At 52.2% G+C, this 12,888-nt stretch overlaps 1 protein-coding gene across 12 annotated transcripts in view; it reads left to right on the top strand.

Moving 5' to 3' along the window:
* Positions 1 to 12,888, top strand: part of ADAMTS7 (ADAM metallopeptidase with thrombospondin type 1 motif 7) — a 67,839-nt gene that overhangs the window by 10,330 nt on the left and 44,621 nt on the right. For 11 of the 12 annotated variants that reach the window (XM_084968376.1, XM_084968382.1, XM_084968379.1 and 8 more), the window contains exons 2-6: positions 37 to 392; positions 2,716 to 2,881; positions 3,947 to 4,137; positions 11,697 to 11,780; positions 12,169 to 12,293. In XM_084968376.1, the coding sequence (XP_084824502.1) occupies positions 37 to 392; positions 2,716 to 2,881; positions 3,947 to 4,137; positions 11,697 to 11,780; positions 12,169 to 12,293 (922 nt within the window). Of the gene's footprint in view, positions 1 to 36; positions 393 to 2,715; positions 2,882 to 3,946; positions 4,138 to 11,696; positions 11,781 to 12,168; positions 12,294 to 12,888 lie in introns of those variants that run through there. The other variant, XM_084968383.1, reaches the window with a different exon arrangement.

Raw genomic sequence — 12,888 nt, 5'->3', positions numbered from 1 at the left:
CAGCTCCTCACTCTGTCTTGGGGGTTCTCCCCACAGGGCACGCGGCCCAGGGTCGGGCGGCGCTGGACATCGTGCACCCGGTGCGCGTGGACGCGGGAGGCTCCTTCCTGTCCTACGAGCTGTGGCCCCGTGCGCTGCGGAAGAGGGACGTGTCTGCGCGCCCCACCGCTCCTGCCTTCTACGAGCTGCAGTACCGAGGCCGCGAGCTGCGCTTCAACCTGACCGCCAACCCGCACTTGCTGGCGCCCGGCTTCGTGAGCGAGACGCGGCGGCACGGCGGCCTGGGCCGAGCGCATATCCGGGCCAGCGCCCCGGCCTGTCATCTGCTCGGCGAGGTGCAGGACCCCGAGCTCGAGGGCGGCCTGGCGGCCATCAGCGCCTGCGACGGCCTGGTGAGTGTGCGCGAGGTGCCCCGGAGGGATGCAGGGCTGCCTCCTCCCTGGCCTGGGGCGCGTCTGCTGGCTTTGGCCCCCTGGCTTTTTCTCTCCCAGCTTCCGTATTCACACCTGTAAAATGGAGTGGGCATCACAGGTTTCCTTGTCCTCTAGGACAGCAATTCTTAAACTTTATTATGAATTAGAATCATCCAGGCCTCCTTAAAACCAAGTGTGTTGGGACGGGGTGGGGGGTAGGAAATCTTAAATTTCTGGCAGTTTCTCAGATAGTGTTGAAGCTGCAGGTCCAGATGCCCAACTTGGAGAATGACTGTTTGTAACTCAGAAAGCAGCTAAGTCCCTTTTCTTGATTGGGGTGAGGGGTGGAGTGTCAGTTATGACTTTGGTTTCCCCCCTCCACTCCTTTAGGCTTCTCTTCTCCAGGACAGGAGGTGATGAAGCCTCCTCCCAGGCCTCAGCCTCCAGGTTTTTCCAGGTTCAGGTGATGCCCACTCTTGCTTGGGGCCCTAATTGCCTTCTTCTGCTTGGGTGCCTGCTTTAAGCAGCTCTGCTCCAGGCAGGTTAGGGCCCCTTTCTGCTCCCAGCTCCAGAGCAAGAGGTGTGGGAGAACTAGGGGGGATGGGTGTACATTCTCAGACATCCACTGTTCCCAGGGGGCAGCCTCAGCTCAGATTGCTTGGGAAAAACCATGGGCTGTGGCAGGACAGGGCCTAATGACAGCACACAGCACAGAGTTTAGGGTATCTTGGCCTTTGAGCTCATTTGCCTGGGAAAGTGTCATTTACGTACAGAGCCTGTGCTCCTTCCTTTCCATACAGTTAATTAATCTTGTTGAGGTTGTGTGACAGCCACATATATGGGCATCATTCCCATTTTATAGATGAGGAAACAGCCTCAGAGAGGAACTTGGCCAAGGTCACTCAGTTATGGAGTCCATTTAAACTAGGTCTCCAGCCCCTAGAGCTGATGATACACTGTCTAGCATTCCAGACCCTACGTGACCCAACTGGCAGACTTGGAGCCAGTGAGGGAGGTCCGAGGGAGGTGGTGGGTTGCACAAAGATACTTTCCAAGGCACTTCCCTCCCCTGGCCTGAGTGCCAGTGGACATGCCCAAAACTCCCTTTGCTAGCTTCCCTTCTTTGGCGGACCCTGGGACCAGGGAATAGGATGTCTTGCTGGCAGTGGGCATCTTGTTAGATTTGGATGCAGGCTCGTTTCTTTCTTTCTTTCTTTTTTTTTTTTTTTTTTTTTTGGTGATAAGATTTCTTTTTCTTTTTGTCTGTTTAGGGCTTCACCCATGGTATATGGACATTTCTAGGCTAGGAGTTGAATTGGAACTGCAGCTACCTGCCTATGCCACAGCAGTACCATATCTGAGCTGCATCTGCGAACTACCCACACCAAAGCTCACGGCAACGCCAGATCCTTAACTCACTGAGTGAGGCCAGGTATTGAACCTGGATCCTCATGGATATTAGTTGAGTTCATTACCTCTGACTGAGCCACAATGGAAACTTTTTTTTTTTTTTTTAAATGGCCGCATCTGCGACATATGGAAGTTTCTAGCCAGGGAGTGAATCCAAGCTGCAGCTGTGGCAACCCTGGATCAATACAACATAGTATTATTAACTGTAGTCACCATGCTGTACATTACATCCCCAGGACTCTTTTTTTTCCCCCTTCTTGATGTTAAGCTGCTTTCTTTCTTTCTTTTTTTTTTTTAAAGTATAATTGACTTAAAATGTTTTGATTTTTTTTTTTTCTTTTTTATGGCTGCACCTGTAGCATATGGAAGTTCCTGGGCTAGGGGTTTAATCAGAACTGTAGCCACTGGCCTGCACCACAGCCACAGCAACACTGGATCCAAGCCGTATCCCTGACCTGTGCTGCAGCTTGTGCTAGTGCTGGATCCAGGGATCTGTGAGGCCAGGAATTGAACCTCACAGAGATAGTATCGTGTTCTTAACCCGCTGAGCCACAAAGGGAACTCCTGATGTTCAACTTTGAATTATAATTCCTGCTTATCTCTGAGGATTTCTTGCTTCTCATGGGCTAAGGGGTGGGCTGGGCGTAAGGAGCAGCTTCCTCGGGGAGGTGGCTTCTGAGCTCAGCCTAGAAGCCTTTGGTTCTGTGAAATGGCGGGGAAGGGCATTCCAGGCAGAGGGTACAAAGCGAACCAAGGCCCAGAGGGAGAATGGCAGTGTGTCTGGGGTCAGAAGGGGTGGTGGGCTCTGCTGGGCAGGACAGTCTTTTGGGATGGGTGGGAAGAGCAGCCTAGTGCCAGCCTTTCCTGTGTGACTCTGGTGCTTCTTCCGCAGAAAGGTGTGTTCCAGCTTTCCAACGAGGACTACTTCATTGAGCCCCTAGATGGTGTCCCAGCCCGGACTGGCCGTCCCCAGCCCCACATGGTGTACAAGCGCCAAGCCCCTGAGAAGCGAGCAGAGCAGGACGACTCCAGGGCTCCAGGCACCTGTGGGGTGGAAGGTGAGTATCTCTACTGCCAGCTCTGGGCTAGGGGATGGGCCTGGGGGCATGGACAGTCCTTTCTAGAAGGCTCTATCAACACCACCATGCTCGTCTCCTCTTGGACCAAAGGGTTGCAGACAGACCGACAGACACATCATCATAGCCTTTGCCCTCCAAATGTGCCACGGTGCTGAGGCCTCTGCCTTTCAGGCCTGCCCTAGCTCATCCCCGGACTGACTGCTCTTCCTGCCCCTCACCTTCTTCCCCCACCTCGGGGCTCCGTCTTGCCCTACCCACTTCTCACTCACCGCCTGCGGCACTTCCACCTCTGCCAACCATTCTTCTTCTGTGTCCCGGGGAGGCGGCGCTACACCCAGCCCCCGCAGGAGAGATAGTCAGGTCCCACCTCAGAGTAAGGGACTTCTTTTACTGGGTACCTAGAATGTGGCACCAGCATCTCCTCTATAGAGTGCCCCCAGTGCTTGCCAGTCCTGGGAAGGAGCTACCTGCTCAGGGCGGCCAGGGTGTGGGGCCTGTACCGACTTCACAAGCTGCCCACAGCTCAGGGACTCTGTTTGCTGGAACAGATATCCACAGAGATGCACTCTTTGGCCTCAGTTTCTCCAGCTTCGTGGATGTACTTTCTCTTCTGACCTGGGGGCAGCCTGGGACAGCGGGGCAGGTCTCTAGTGGGGTCAGCTGGCTTGGGGCTTGGCCAGCCTCCACAGGATGGGGGGTTTGCATGTTCTGGGAGGTGCTCCCCCTACCCTACCCCACCCCACCCTAGTGGGGAGGGAACAGTATGGGCAGGTTGGGACCCCGGAGCTCACCTCACCAGCACAGTGCCTCTCTGTGTTCATATCCACCATTTCACTGATTTCATTGGTTTCATTGGTCCCTGAGGTCACTCTGCGAGGCTGATCAGCTTAGCCCTTTGTAGTAAGGGCTCCCCAGGTCAGAGAAGGGAAGGGACCAGGTCAAGGTCACCCAGCATTGTTCTGCTGACCGGGCGAGAGGCCCTTCCGATGTGTGCCCTGGGCCGGCCTACCGGCAGCTGACCTGCACCCCGTCTGGGGCCCACAGGGTCCCCAGAGCTGGAGTTCCGGCGGGAGCGTTGGGAGCAGCGGCAGCAGTGGCAGCGGCCGAGGCGTCTACAGCAGCGCTCAGTGAGCAGAGAGAAGTGGGTGGAGACCCTAGTGGTGGCCGACCCCAAGATGGTGGAGTACCACGGGCAGCCCAACGTCGAGAACTACGTGCTGACCATTATGAACATGGTGAGGCTGCCAGGGGTGGTGTCGGGGAGGTGCAAAGGGGGCGTGTGGCCCAGGCCTCATGTGGGACGTACAGGCTCCACGCTCCTGAGTACTGGAGGGGATGGGGGGTTCCCCACAGGGAGTCCGTCACTGGGAGAGAGCCTGGACTGAGGTGGGGCCCTTGGGGCTGCTGTTGGGGAAACACCTTTGGGTGTCATGTCACCTGCTGGCTCAGCAACCTCCATGCACTGCAGGGACTAGAGCTGCGGGAGGAGAGGCCGAGGCAGCCTCAACCCTGTGCCCGCCCTGGGGGAGCTTGTAGACTGGTTGGCTCATCCACACGGCTCTGAACAAAGACCTCCTTCCTCTGTGTGCTGGGACCTGTGCTGGGGACACAGAAGGGCCCAGTCAGACCAGCCCCTGGCTGAGACGTCAGCACATGTGAGCGTTAGATCTGTTTAGTTCTGGGGTCTACTAGCTGGTGCCTTGGGGCAAGCCACGCTCCTTCTCTTAGCCTCGGCTTCTGCTCATCTGTGGACTGGGGATGACAGTACTACCTTACAGGATGGCATACTGCTCTGGACCCCACAGGATGGTTGAGCTAACCTAGGCCCTGAGAAGGTGAGTGACTTGCCCAGGTCACACAGCAAGGCAGGACAGAGCTGAGCAGGAGCCCAGGTCCCACATAGCGCACCGTGGCAGGTTGGAGCTGGTGATTCTCCAAGCTGCCTGTAGTGCCAGCCGCTCCCTCCCTGCTGCTGCCACCCAGATGTGCAGGTGAGAGGCCTCAGGCAGCCAGGCTGCTTCCTGCGCCCCTGCAGAAAAGACCTCTGCCCCTGGCTTTCTTAGCAGGTCACCCACTGCCCAGCTCTGTTTCCCTCTGGGTTGGGTGGCTAAGAGCAGGGGGGTGTGTGCTCTGCGGCTGATGTGGCCCGTGTTACATGCCGCGACTTCCCCCCTGTGCCAGCCTTTGATCTCCGGCAACACCTCTGGACTGTTTAAAGTCTAGTTACCCCTTTTAAAGCCATGGAGCCTGGGCTTGGAGAAAGGCGAGGTCTCTGTACGTAGCCATTAGACCCTCACTGCTTGAGTCCCCATGGGCAAGCTCAGCTCTAGGCCAGTTTCTACCCGACTTGGCCACCCTTGATGGCTCCCTGCTCCTTATAGAATAAAAGCCATGGCCTTCTGCCTGGCACTTGAGGCCTCTAAGGACCAGCCAAGTCTCCATTTAGCTTTGTCTGTCCAGGAAGAGGAATGACTAAAGGCCAGGGTTCAGAGTGGGGGCTGCTGCTGAAGAGCAGGGCCTGGTTCCTGGGCTGGGAAGTGGGCAAGGTCGGGTTCCCAGGCCATGAAGTCCTTAACTTCCATTCTCCCTTCTCAGAGGCTCAGCCTGAAAGAAACCTTGAGCTTGGCCGGAGCCACTGATGGTTGGCTGGGTTCACTTGCCTCAATTTTGCTCAGTGTTCTGGGTGCCCAGGTACTGAGCCCTCCAGGCTCCCTGGGCCATCCCCTGGGTAGCGGATTAGGGATTTGGTCCCAGAGCCTGGCCCCTTCCTGTCTCCCTGTCCAGGCTCGTAGGACACATGCATTCATGTTATGAGCCCCACCCTGGGAGGGCGGTCTGGCTCTCATATTCACCTGCTCTGGACAGCATCAGGTTTTCCTGAGCTGGCCAGTCCAGCACTGGTTAGGACACAGTGGGGACACCTATGAGCCTAACAGTGCTAGACACCAAGGGGAGACCCCAGGAGATGGCAGGGGCACTGGTGGCATGCAGCCAGCCTCTCAGGAGGCCTGGACTGTGTGTTAGGGCTGGAGCCTTGGGAACACCTGTTACTTGTCTAGTTGTCCATACTCACTGGTTCCTCTAAGCCTCAGCCCCATTCACTTGAGGTTCAGAGAGGCCAAGGGACTTGCCCAGGGTCACACAGTAAGTGGCAGAGCTGGGACGGGAGCTCAGATTCATCTGCTTCCAAAGTCCTGCTCTGTTCTCTCTGCACCACAGGCTGCTCCAGAGCAGGACAGCTGGGTAGCACGGTGGTGGACTGGAATGATGGGGATGGGGAGAACTTACTCCCTTTTCCCTCTGGAGCAGATGTTTGTTCATCGAAGCTGACAAGCTGAGTGCCAGCTTGGTACCAAGGATAAGGTGATGGATGCATAAGAAGAGGATCTGGCGCTCAGGAAACTCTGCCTCACTATAGCATTTCTCAAAGAATATTCCAGGCAGTACTTGTTCCAAGGGAAGCTAATAAGTGTTCTGTGGGGAAAGATGCTGCTGTTGAAAAAGTCTGGCAACTCGGGCTTTTTTGTTTTGTTTGTTTTAAAGTAACACAGACTTCTTTATTGCAGGACTTCTCAGAGCCTCCAAAGATAGGAGGCAGGCAGCACTTTCCAAACTTAGGAAGTAAGAGCAGAAGCTTTATTGCAGTCAGATCTGGATTCTGAGCCCAAATTCAGCCTCTTTTTGAGCCTCAGTTACTCCATCTGTAAAATGGGGATAATTGGTGCCTGCCTGGGCAGTAAAAAGGTTAAGTGTGGGGTGGGGGGCAGGGGAGGAGTTCCCATTGTGGCTCAGTGGTAATGAGAGTGGGTTGGATCCCCAGCCCTGCTCAGTGGGTTAAGGATCTGGCATTGCCGTGAGCTGAAATGTAGGTTGTAGACGTGGCTCGGATCTGGCGTGGCTGTGGCATAGGCCGGCAGCTATAGCTCCAGTTCGACCCCTAGCCTGGAAACTTCGATATGCTGCAGGTGTGGCCCTAAAAAGCACTCCCCCACTAAAAAAAAGTTTAAGTGCAATGAGCATGTGAAACTCCCAGCACAAAGCCTGTGTGCCTTAGGCTCGGTCAGTGTTGGCTGCTGCTGTTGTGGCTGCTGAAGCACCTGCCCTTCAGCCCCACAGCCACTTTCAGGACAGTCTCACTTCTCCTTACTGGGGCCTCTTACAGTTTCCAGTTTGTCAGTGTCCTCTCTGTGCCAGACCCAGTCTGAGTCTGGGAGCCCAGCTGGGTCTATTCCAAACATAGCAGGAGAAGTCCCCTCCCCTGTTTTGTGCCCCCAATTCTGTTCATGTCCTCTGAGCTCACAGCCCCCCTTTTTTCAATAACCGTTTTTTCAAGTTGAAGTATAATTTACAATGTTGTGTTAGCTTCAGGTATCCAGCACAGTGATTCAGTTATCTATTTTTTTAAATTCTTTTCCATTATAGGTTATTACAAGATATTGAATATAGTTCCTTATGCTCTGTAGTGGGTCCTTGTTGTTTATCTGTTTTGTACATAGTAGTGTATACATCCTAATCCCAAAGTCCTATTTATCCCCCTTCTGCCGAGCCCGCTATCCATTCTGGTAACCATAAGTTTTCTATGTATACGAGTCTATGTTTTGTAAATAAGTCCATTTATATCATTTAAGGTTTTACATGTAAATGATATCATATGCTGTTTGACTTACTTCACTCATTATAATCTCTAGATCTATCCATATTGCTGCAAATGGCATTATTTCATTTTTTTAATGGCTGAGAAATATTCCATTGTGTGTATATCCTATGTTGTCTTTATCCATTCATCTGTCAATGGACATTTAGGTTGCTTCCATATCTTAGCTATTATGACTAGTGCTGCAGTGAACATTAGGGTGCATGTATCTTTTAAAATTAGAGCTTTCTCTGGGTACATGCCTGGGACTGGGATCGCTGGATCATACGGTAGTTCTGTCTTTAGTATTTTAAGGAATGTCCTTAACTGATCTCTGTAGTGAGTACACCAATCACAGGCCCTTTTTGAGTGGCTCATGTCATACTGCCAGCTCACTGGGAGCTCATGGCTTCCTGTAACCCCCAGATCTTACTTTCAGGAACACCACCCACCCCTGCTTGCTCTCTGGACCTGCACCAGAACAGGGCTTATCTTCCCTGCTTATTGTTTATCCAGTTGGAACACCATGCTGAACTCAGGCTATAGATGCTCGGTTGATTTGGTCAAGAAGTAACCACTCTGGGAGTTCCCGTTGTGGCTCAGTGGTTAATGAACCTGACTAGGATCCATGAGGACGAGGGTTCGATCCCTGGCCTTGCTCAGTGGGTTAAGGACCTAGCGTTGCTGTGAGCTGTTGTGGAGGTTATAGACACGGATCAGATCCTGAGTTGCTGTGGCTGTGGTATAGGCTGGCAGCCCCAGCTCCCATTTGCCCCCTAGCCTGGGAACCTCCATGTGCTGCTTGTGCGGCCCTAAAAAGACAAACAAAAAACCACTGCCTCCCTCTGGTGCCTCTCTGCATCTGTTTCACCTCTATACTTCTTGGGGGACAGTGAGAAGTGTTGTATACTCTGGGGGGTGGGGGGCGGCTTTGTGGTATCGGGAAGCTGTCCCAGCCCTGACTTAGGACATTGGGGGGGGGGTGCTGGATGTTGGGACCCTCAGGGTCTTGTCATCCTAAGGTGTCTCTTTGTTGGGGGCTGCTGTGAGAGTTCACCTGCATGTCATCTAGGAAAGACTTGTTCTTTTAATCTGACTTTCTCCAGTGTATTGTTTCCATTTTCACTTTTTAATTAAAAAAAAATTTTTTTTTTTTGGTATTTTGTCTTTTTAGGGCTGTACCCGCAGCATATGGAGGTTCCTAGGCTAGGGGTCCAATCAGAGCTGTAGCTGCCGGCCTACACCACAGCCATAGCCATGGCAGATCCGAGCCACGTCTGTGACCTACACCACAGCTCACAGCAATGCTGGATCCTTAACCCACTGAGCGAGGCCAGGGATCGAACCTGCAACCTCATGGTTCCTAGTTGGATACATTTCTGCTGTGCCATAACTGGAACGCCTTGCTTTTTTTTTTTTAAATCAGGGAAAACTGGAAAAACTTAGCAAGTGCCCGAGATAGATTGATTCATTCAACAACTATTTCTTTTTTTAATTTAATTTTTTATTACTCGAATGAATTTATCACATCTGTAGTTGTATAATGATTCTGACAATCCAATTTCACGGGATTTCCATCCCATAACCCAAGCACATCCCCCCACCCCCTGAATTGTCTCCTCCGGAGACCATAAGTGTTTCAATGAGTCAGCGTCTGTTCTGCAAACAAGTTCAGTCTGTCCTTTTTTCAGATTCTGCATATCAGTGAAAGCATTTGGTGTTGGTGTCTCATTGTATGACTGACTTCACTTAGCATGATAATTTCTAGGTCCATCCATGTTGCTGAAAATGCTGGCATTTCATTCCTTTTAATGGTTGAGTAATATTCCATTGTGTGTATGTACCACAACTTCTTGATCCACTCCTCTGTCGATGGACATTTAGGTTGTTTCCATGTCTTGGCTATTGCAAATAGTGCTGCAATGAACATTGGAGTACATGTGTCTTTGTGAGTCGTGGTTTTCTCTGGATTGATGATGCCCAGGAGTGGGATTGCTAGATCAAATGGTAGTTCTATTTTTAGTTTTCTGAGGCATCTCCGTACTGTTTTCCACAGTGGTTGCACCAATTGACAATCCTACCATCAGTGTGATAGGGTTCCTTTTTCTCCACACCCTCTGCAGCACTTAGTCTTTGTAGACTTTGGATGATGGCCATTCTGGCTGGTGTAAGGTGGTACTTCATAGTGGTTTTGATTTGCATTTCTCTAATAATGAGTGATGTTGAACATCTTTTCATGTGTTTCTTGGCCATCTGTATGTCTTTTTTGGAGAACTGTCTGTTTAGATCTTCTGCCCATTTTTTGATGGGGTTGTTTGTTTTTTTTGGTATGGAGCTGCAGAAGGTGTTTATAAATTTTGGAGGTGAATCCCTTGTCAGTTGATTCACGTGCAAAGATTTTCTCCCATTCTGTGGGTTGTCTTTTCGTTTTGTTTAGGGGTTTCCTTTGCTGTGCAGAAACTTTGAAGTTTGATTAGGTCCCATTTTATTTTTGTTTTTATTGTCAATAATCCCTAAGAGGTGGATCTGAGAAGGTGTTGCTGTTGTTTCTGTCAGAGAGTGTTTGGCCTATGTTTTCCTCTAAGAGTTTTATAGTGTCTGGTCTTATGTCTGGGTCCTTAATCCATTCTGAGTTTATTTTTGTGTATGGTGTTGGGGAGTGTTCTAATTTCATTCTTTTACATGTGGCTTCAACAACTACTTCTTGAGTCCATAATGTGCGAGGTACTTGACAGAGCCCTGTGGCTGTCAGAGGGAGCCCACACAGACACTGCCCTCACGGAGCTTATGGTTTGGAAGAGAGACGTTAATGAAACAGTCACCCTGATGAATACGAAGCTGTGATGGACAGATTCATGGTGGTTTGGGAGTGTTGTGTAGAGTAAAGGCTCCCCAGAAAACAGGATGGAGGGCTGGGGAGCTGGAGAGAGGGTAAGAGGTCACTTGAGAGGGAAGTTGTCCCAGGCTGAGGGCACAGCATTTTCAAAGGCCCTGTGATAGGAAGCATCAGGGAGTTCTGAGAGAAATCCAGGGGGTGTGGGGAGGGGGAGTAAAGCCGGAGAGGCGGGCAGGGGCCAGACCACCCAAGCCTGTGTGCCCCAGACCTAGGACTTTTGTCTTTAGCCTGTGGACAGTGAAGACCCAGTCATTGCTCTAAGCCAGGGCATAATGGGATTGGATTTGCATTTCACCAACAGATGACTGGGCTGCAAGGCAAAATTTAGGAGGCAAAATTGGCTGATGTGAAGGAGGAGGGCAGTGCGGAGGGGAGGTGCCAGGCTCCAGCCCGTGGAGGGAGGTGGCAGGCTCATTGCATTCCCGTCTTCACCATTCCTGACCTTGGGTTCTGTAGTGTCATTCATCTCCATTATCAGTGATTTTTGTTCCCTCTTAACTGTGTTTTGTCTGTTCCTATTTGAATATTATTTTTCTCTATGGAATTGCTAGAAGGCAACTCACAGCTGGCATGTCCTAACATTTCTGCCTGCTGGGAACCTGACATCTCTCCCCAGTTGTTGGCTGGCCTCTTGTTCTGAGGGAGCTTTAAAAGAGCAGATAGCTTTACCCCTCACTTCCTGCAACATAGCCCACAGTCTACCTTTGGGGGTGGCCTTCTGTCTTTGGGTTGAGTGGGGATCTACCTGTGTAGCTATAGGGGTGTTGAAGAGACATGCACACCTGCCCTCTTAGGCCCGTGGCTCTCAGCCCCAGGGAAGGAGGGCCTTGGCCTGCCTCCACCCTCCCCCAGGCTCTGCCTAGGACATGCCTCATGGGAGGGCTTACTCCAGGAAATCTGGCCCTGGTGTTCCCAGGGTGGGAGGGACTGCAGGGCTGTCCCAGCCCAGGGCAGAGTAGGGCCCTGTGATGGGCCAAAAGCCAGCCTTTGGAGATGTGAGCTGAGGCGTAGGATCCTGAGCTGGTACTCAGGATTTGCTTGGGACAGAGTGGGGCTTGGGAGGCCCTTCTGTCCTCCCCTGGTTCTGCCAATGCAGGATTAGGGAAGTGCATGTACAGGTATGGGCACTTTGATGAGATGTGTGCACTGGGTGGGCTAGCCTGGATGTGAATCTGGGTGTGCATCCTCCAGGTAGGTTGGAGGGGGGCAGGGGTTGCCTATATCTTGTATCTAGGGTGACAGCCTGACTGTTACCTCTTGGGCAGGTGGCTGGCCTGTTCCATGACCCCAGCATCGGGAACCCCATCCATATCACCATCGTGCGCCTGATCCTGTTAGAAGATGAGGAGGTGAGAAGTCACGTGGCCTCACGCTGCCCCCTGGGTTAGGTATCATCTCCCAGAGCCCTCCTGCCATTTACTGAGCTGCTTTGTGTGGAAAGACACTGTGAGGGCCTCCTTGGCCCAAGCAGTATCACATGTTGCCCCTGGTCCCTGGCTGACCCTCTCTTAAGTCCCCTTTGGATGGTGCCCGTGGGAGGGTTGGCTAGACTGGAGGCTGGACTGGGGCCCACAGGCCTGGCTGCTTGTTTGCTGTCACCTCTGGGCCTCTGTGCTGTCCCTCCCTTCCCTTCCTAGGTCTCCTCTGGATGGTGCCCAGGGGAGGGGTGTGGAGAATTGACCTGATCCTTCAGAGCTTGGGGGAGGCTTGAGTAGTAGCTGCTCTCTCTGCTCCTAGGAGGACCTAAAGATCACTCACCATGCAGACAATACCCTGCGGAGCTTTTGCAAGTGGCAGAAAAGCATCAACATGAAAGGGGACGCTCACCCTCTGCACCATGACACTGCCATCCTGCTCACCAGGTACTGCCAGCTGTGAGGGGGTGGGCCATGGGTGCACCCGGCAGAGCCTGCGTCGCAGAGAGGTGACCCTTGAGAAGTCCCAGGATGAGGGGTGACATGGCCCTGCTCTTAGGGAGCCTCATCTTTTTTTTTTTTTTTTTGGTCTTTAGTCTTTTTAGGGTTGCATCTGTAGCATATGGAGGTTCCCAGCCTAGGGGTCCAATTGGAGCTACAGCTGCCAGCCACAGCCACACCAGATCTGAGCCGTGTCTGTGACCTACACCACAGCTCATGGCAATGCCGGATCCTTAACCCACTGAGCAGGGCTGGGGATTGAACCCACATCCTAATGGATCCTGGTTGGCTTCGTTAACCACTGAGCCATGATGGGAACTCCTCAGGGAGCCTCATTTTGAGGAGAGTTTGTGCTCTTTTGACCTAAGACTGGATTCCAGCAGCACTTGGGGTGATGTGTTTATTTTGGGATAACTATTTCATGCAGTTGTCAGAAATAATGCGGGAAGATACTGTTCACCTTTCCCCCAGTTTCCCCTGTGATAACATCTGGTGTAAGTGTAGTGCAACAGCCCAACCAGGAAACTGATACTCATACAAT

Source organism: Sus scrofa, chromosome 7, assembly GCF_054392235.1.
Source record: "Sus scrofa isolate SSC_HxYL_T2T_F1_AM1 chromosome 7, Sscrofa_HxYL_maternal_Yorkshire_Landrace_v2.0, whole genome shotgun sequence".
Lineage (NCBI taxonomy): Eukaryota > Metazoa > Chordata > Mammalia > Artiodactyla > Suidae > Sus > Sus scrofa.
The sequence above is the reverse complement of the archived record's forward strand: the minus strand, read 5'-3'. Positions and strand labels throughout refer to the sequence as shown.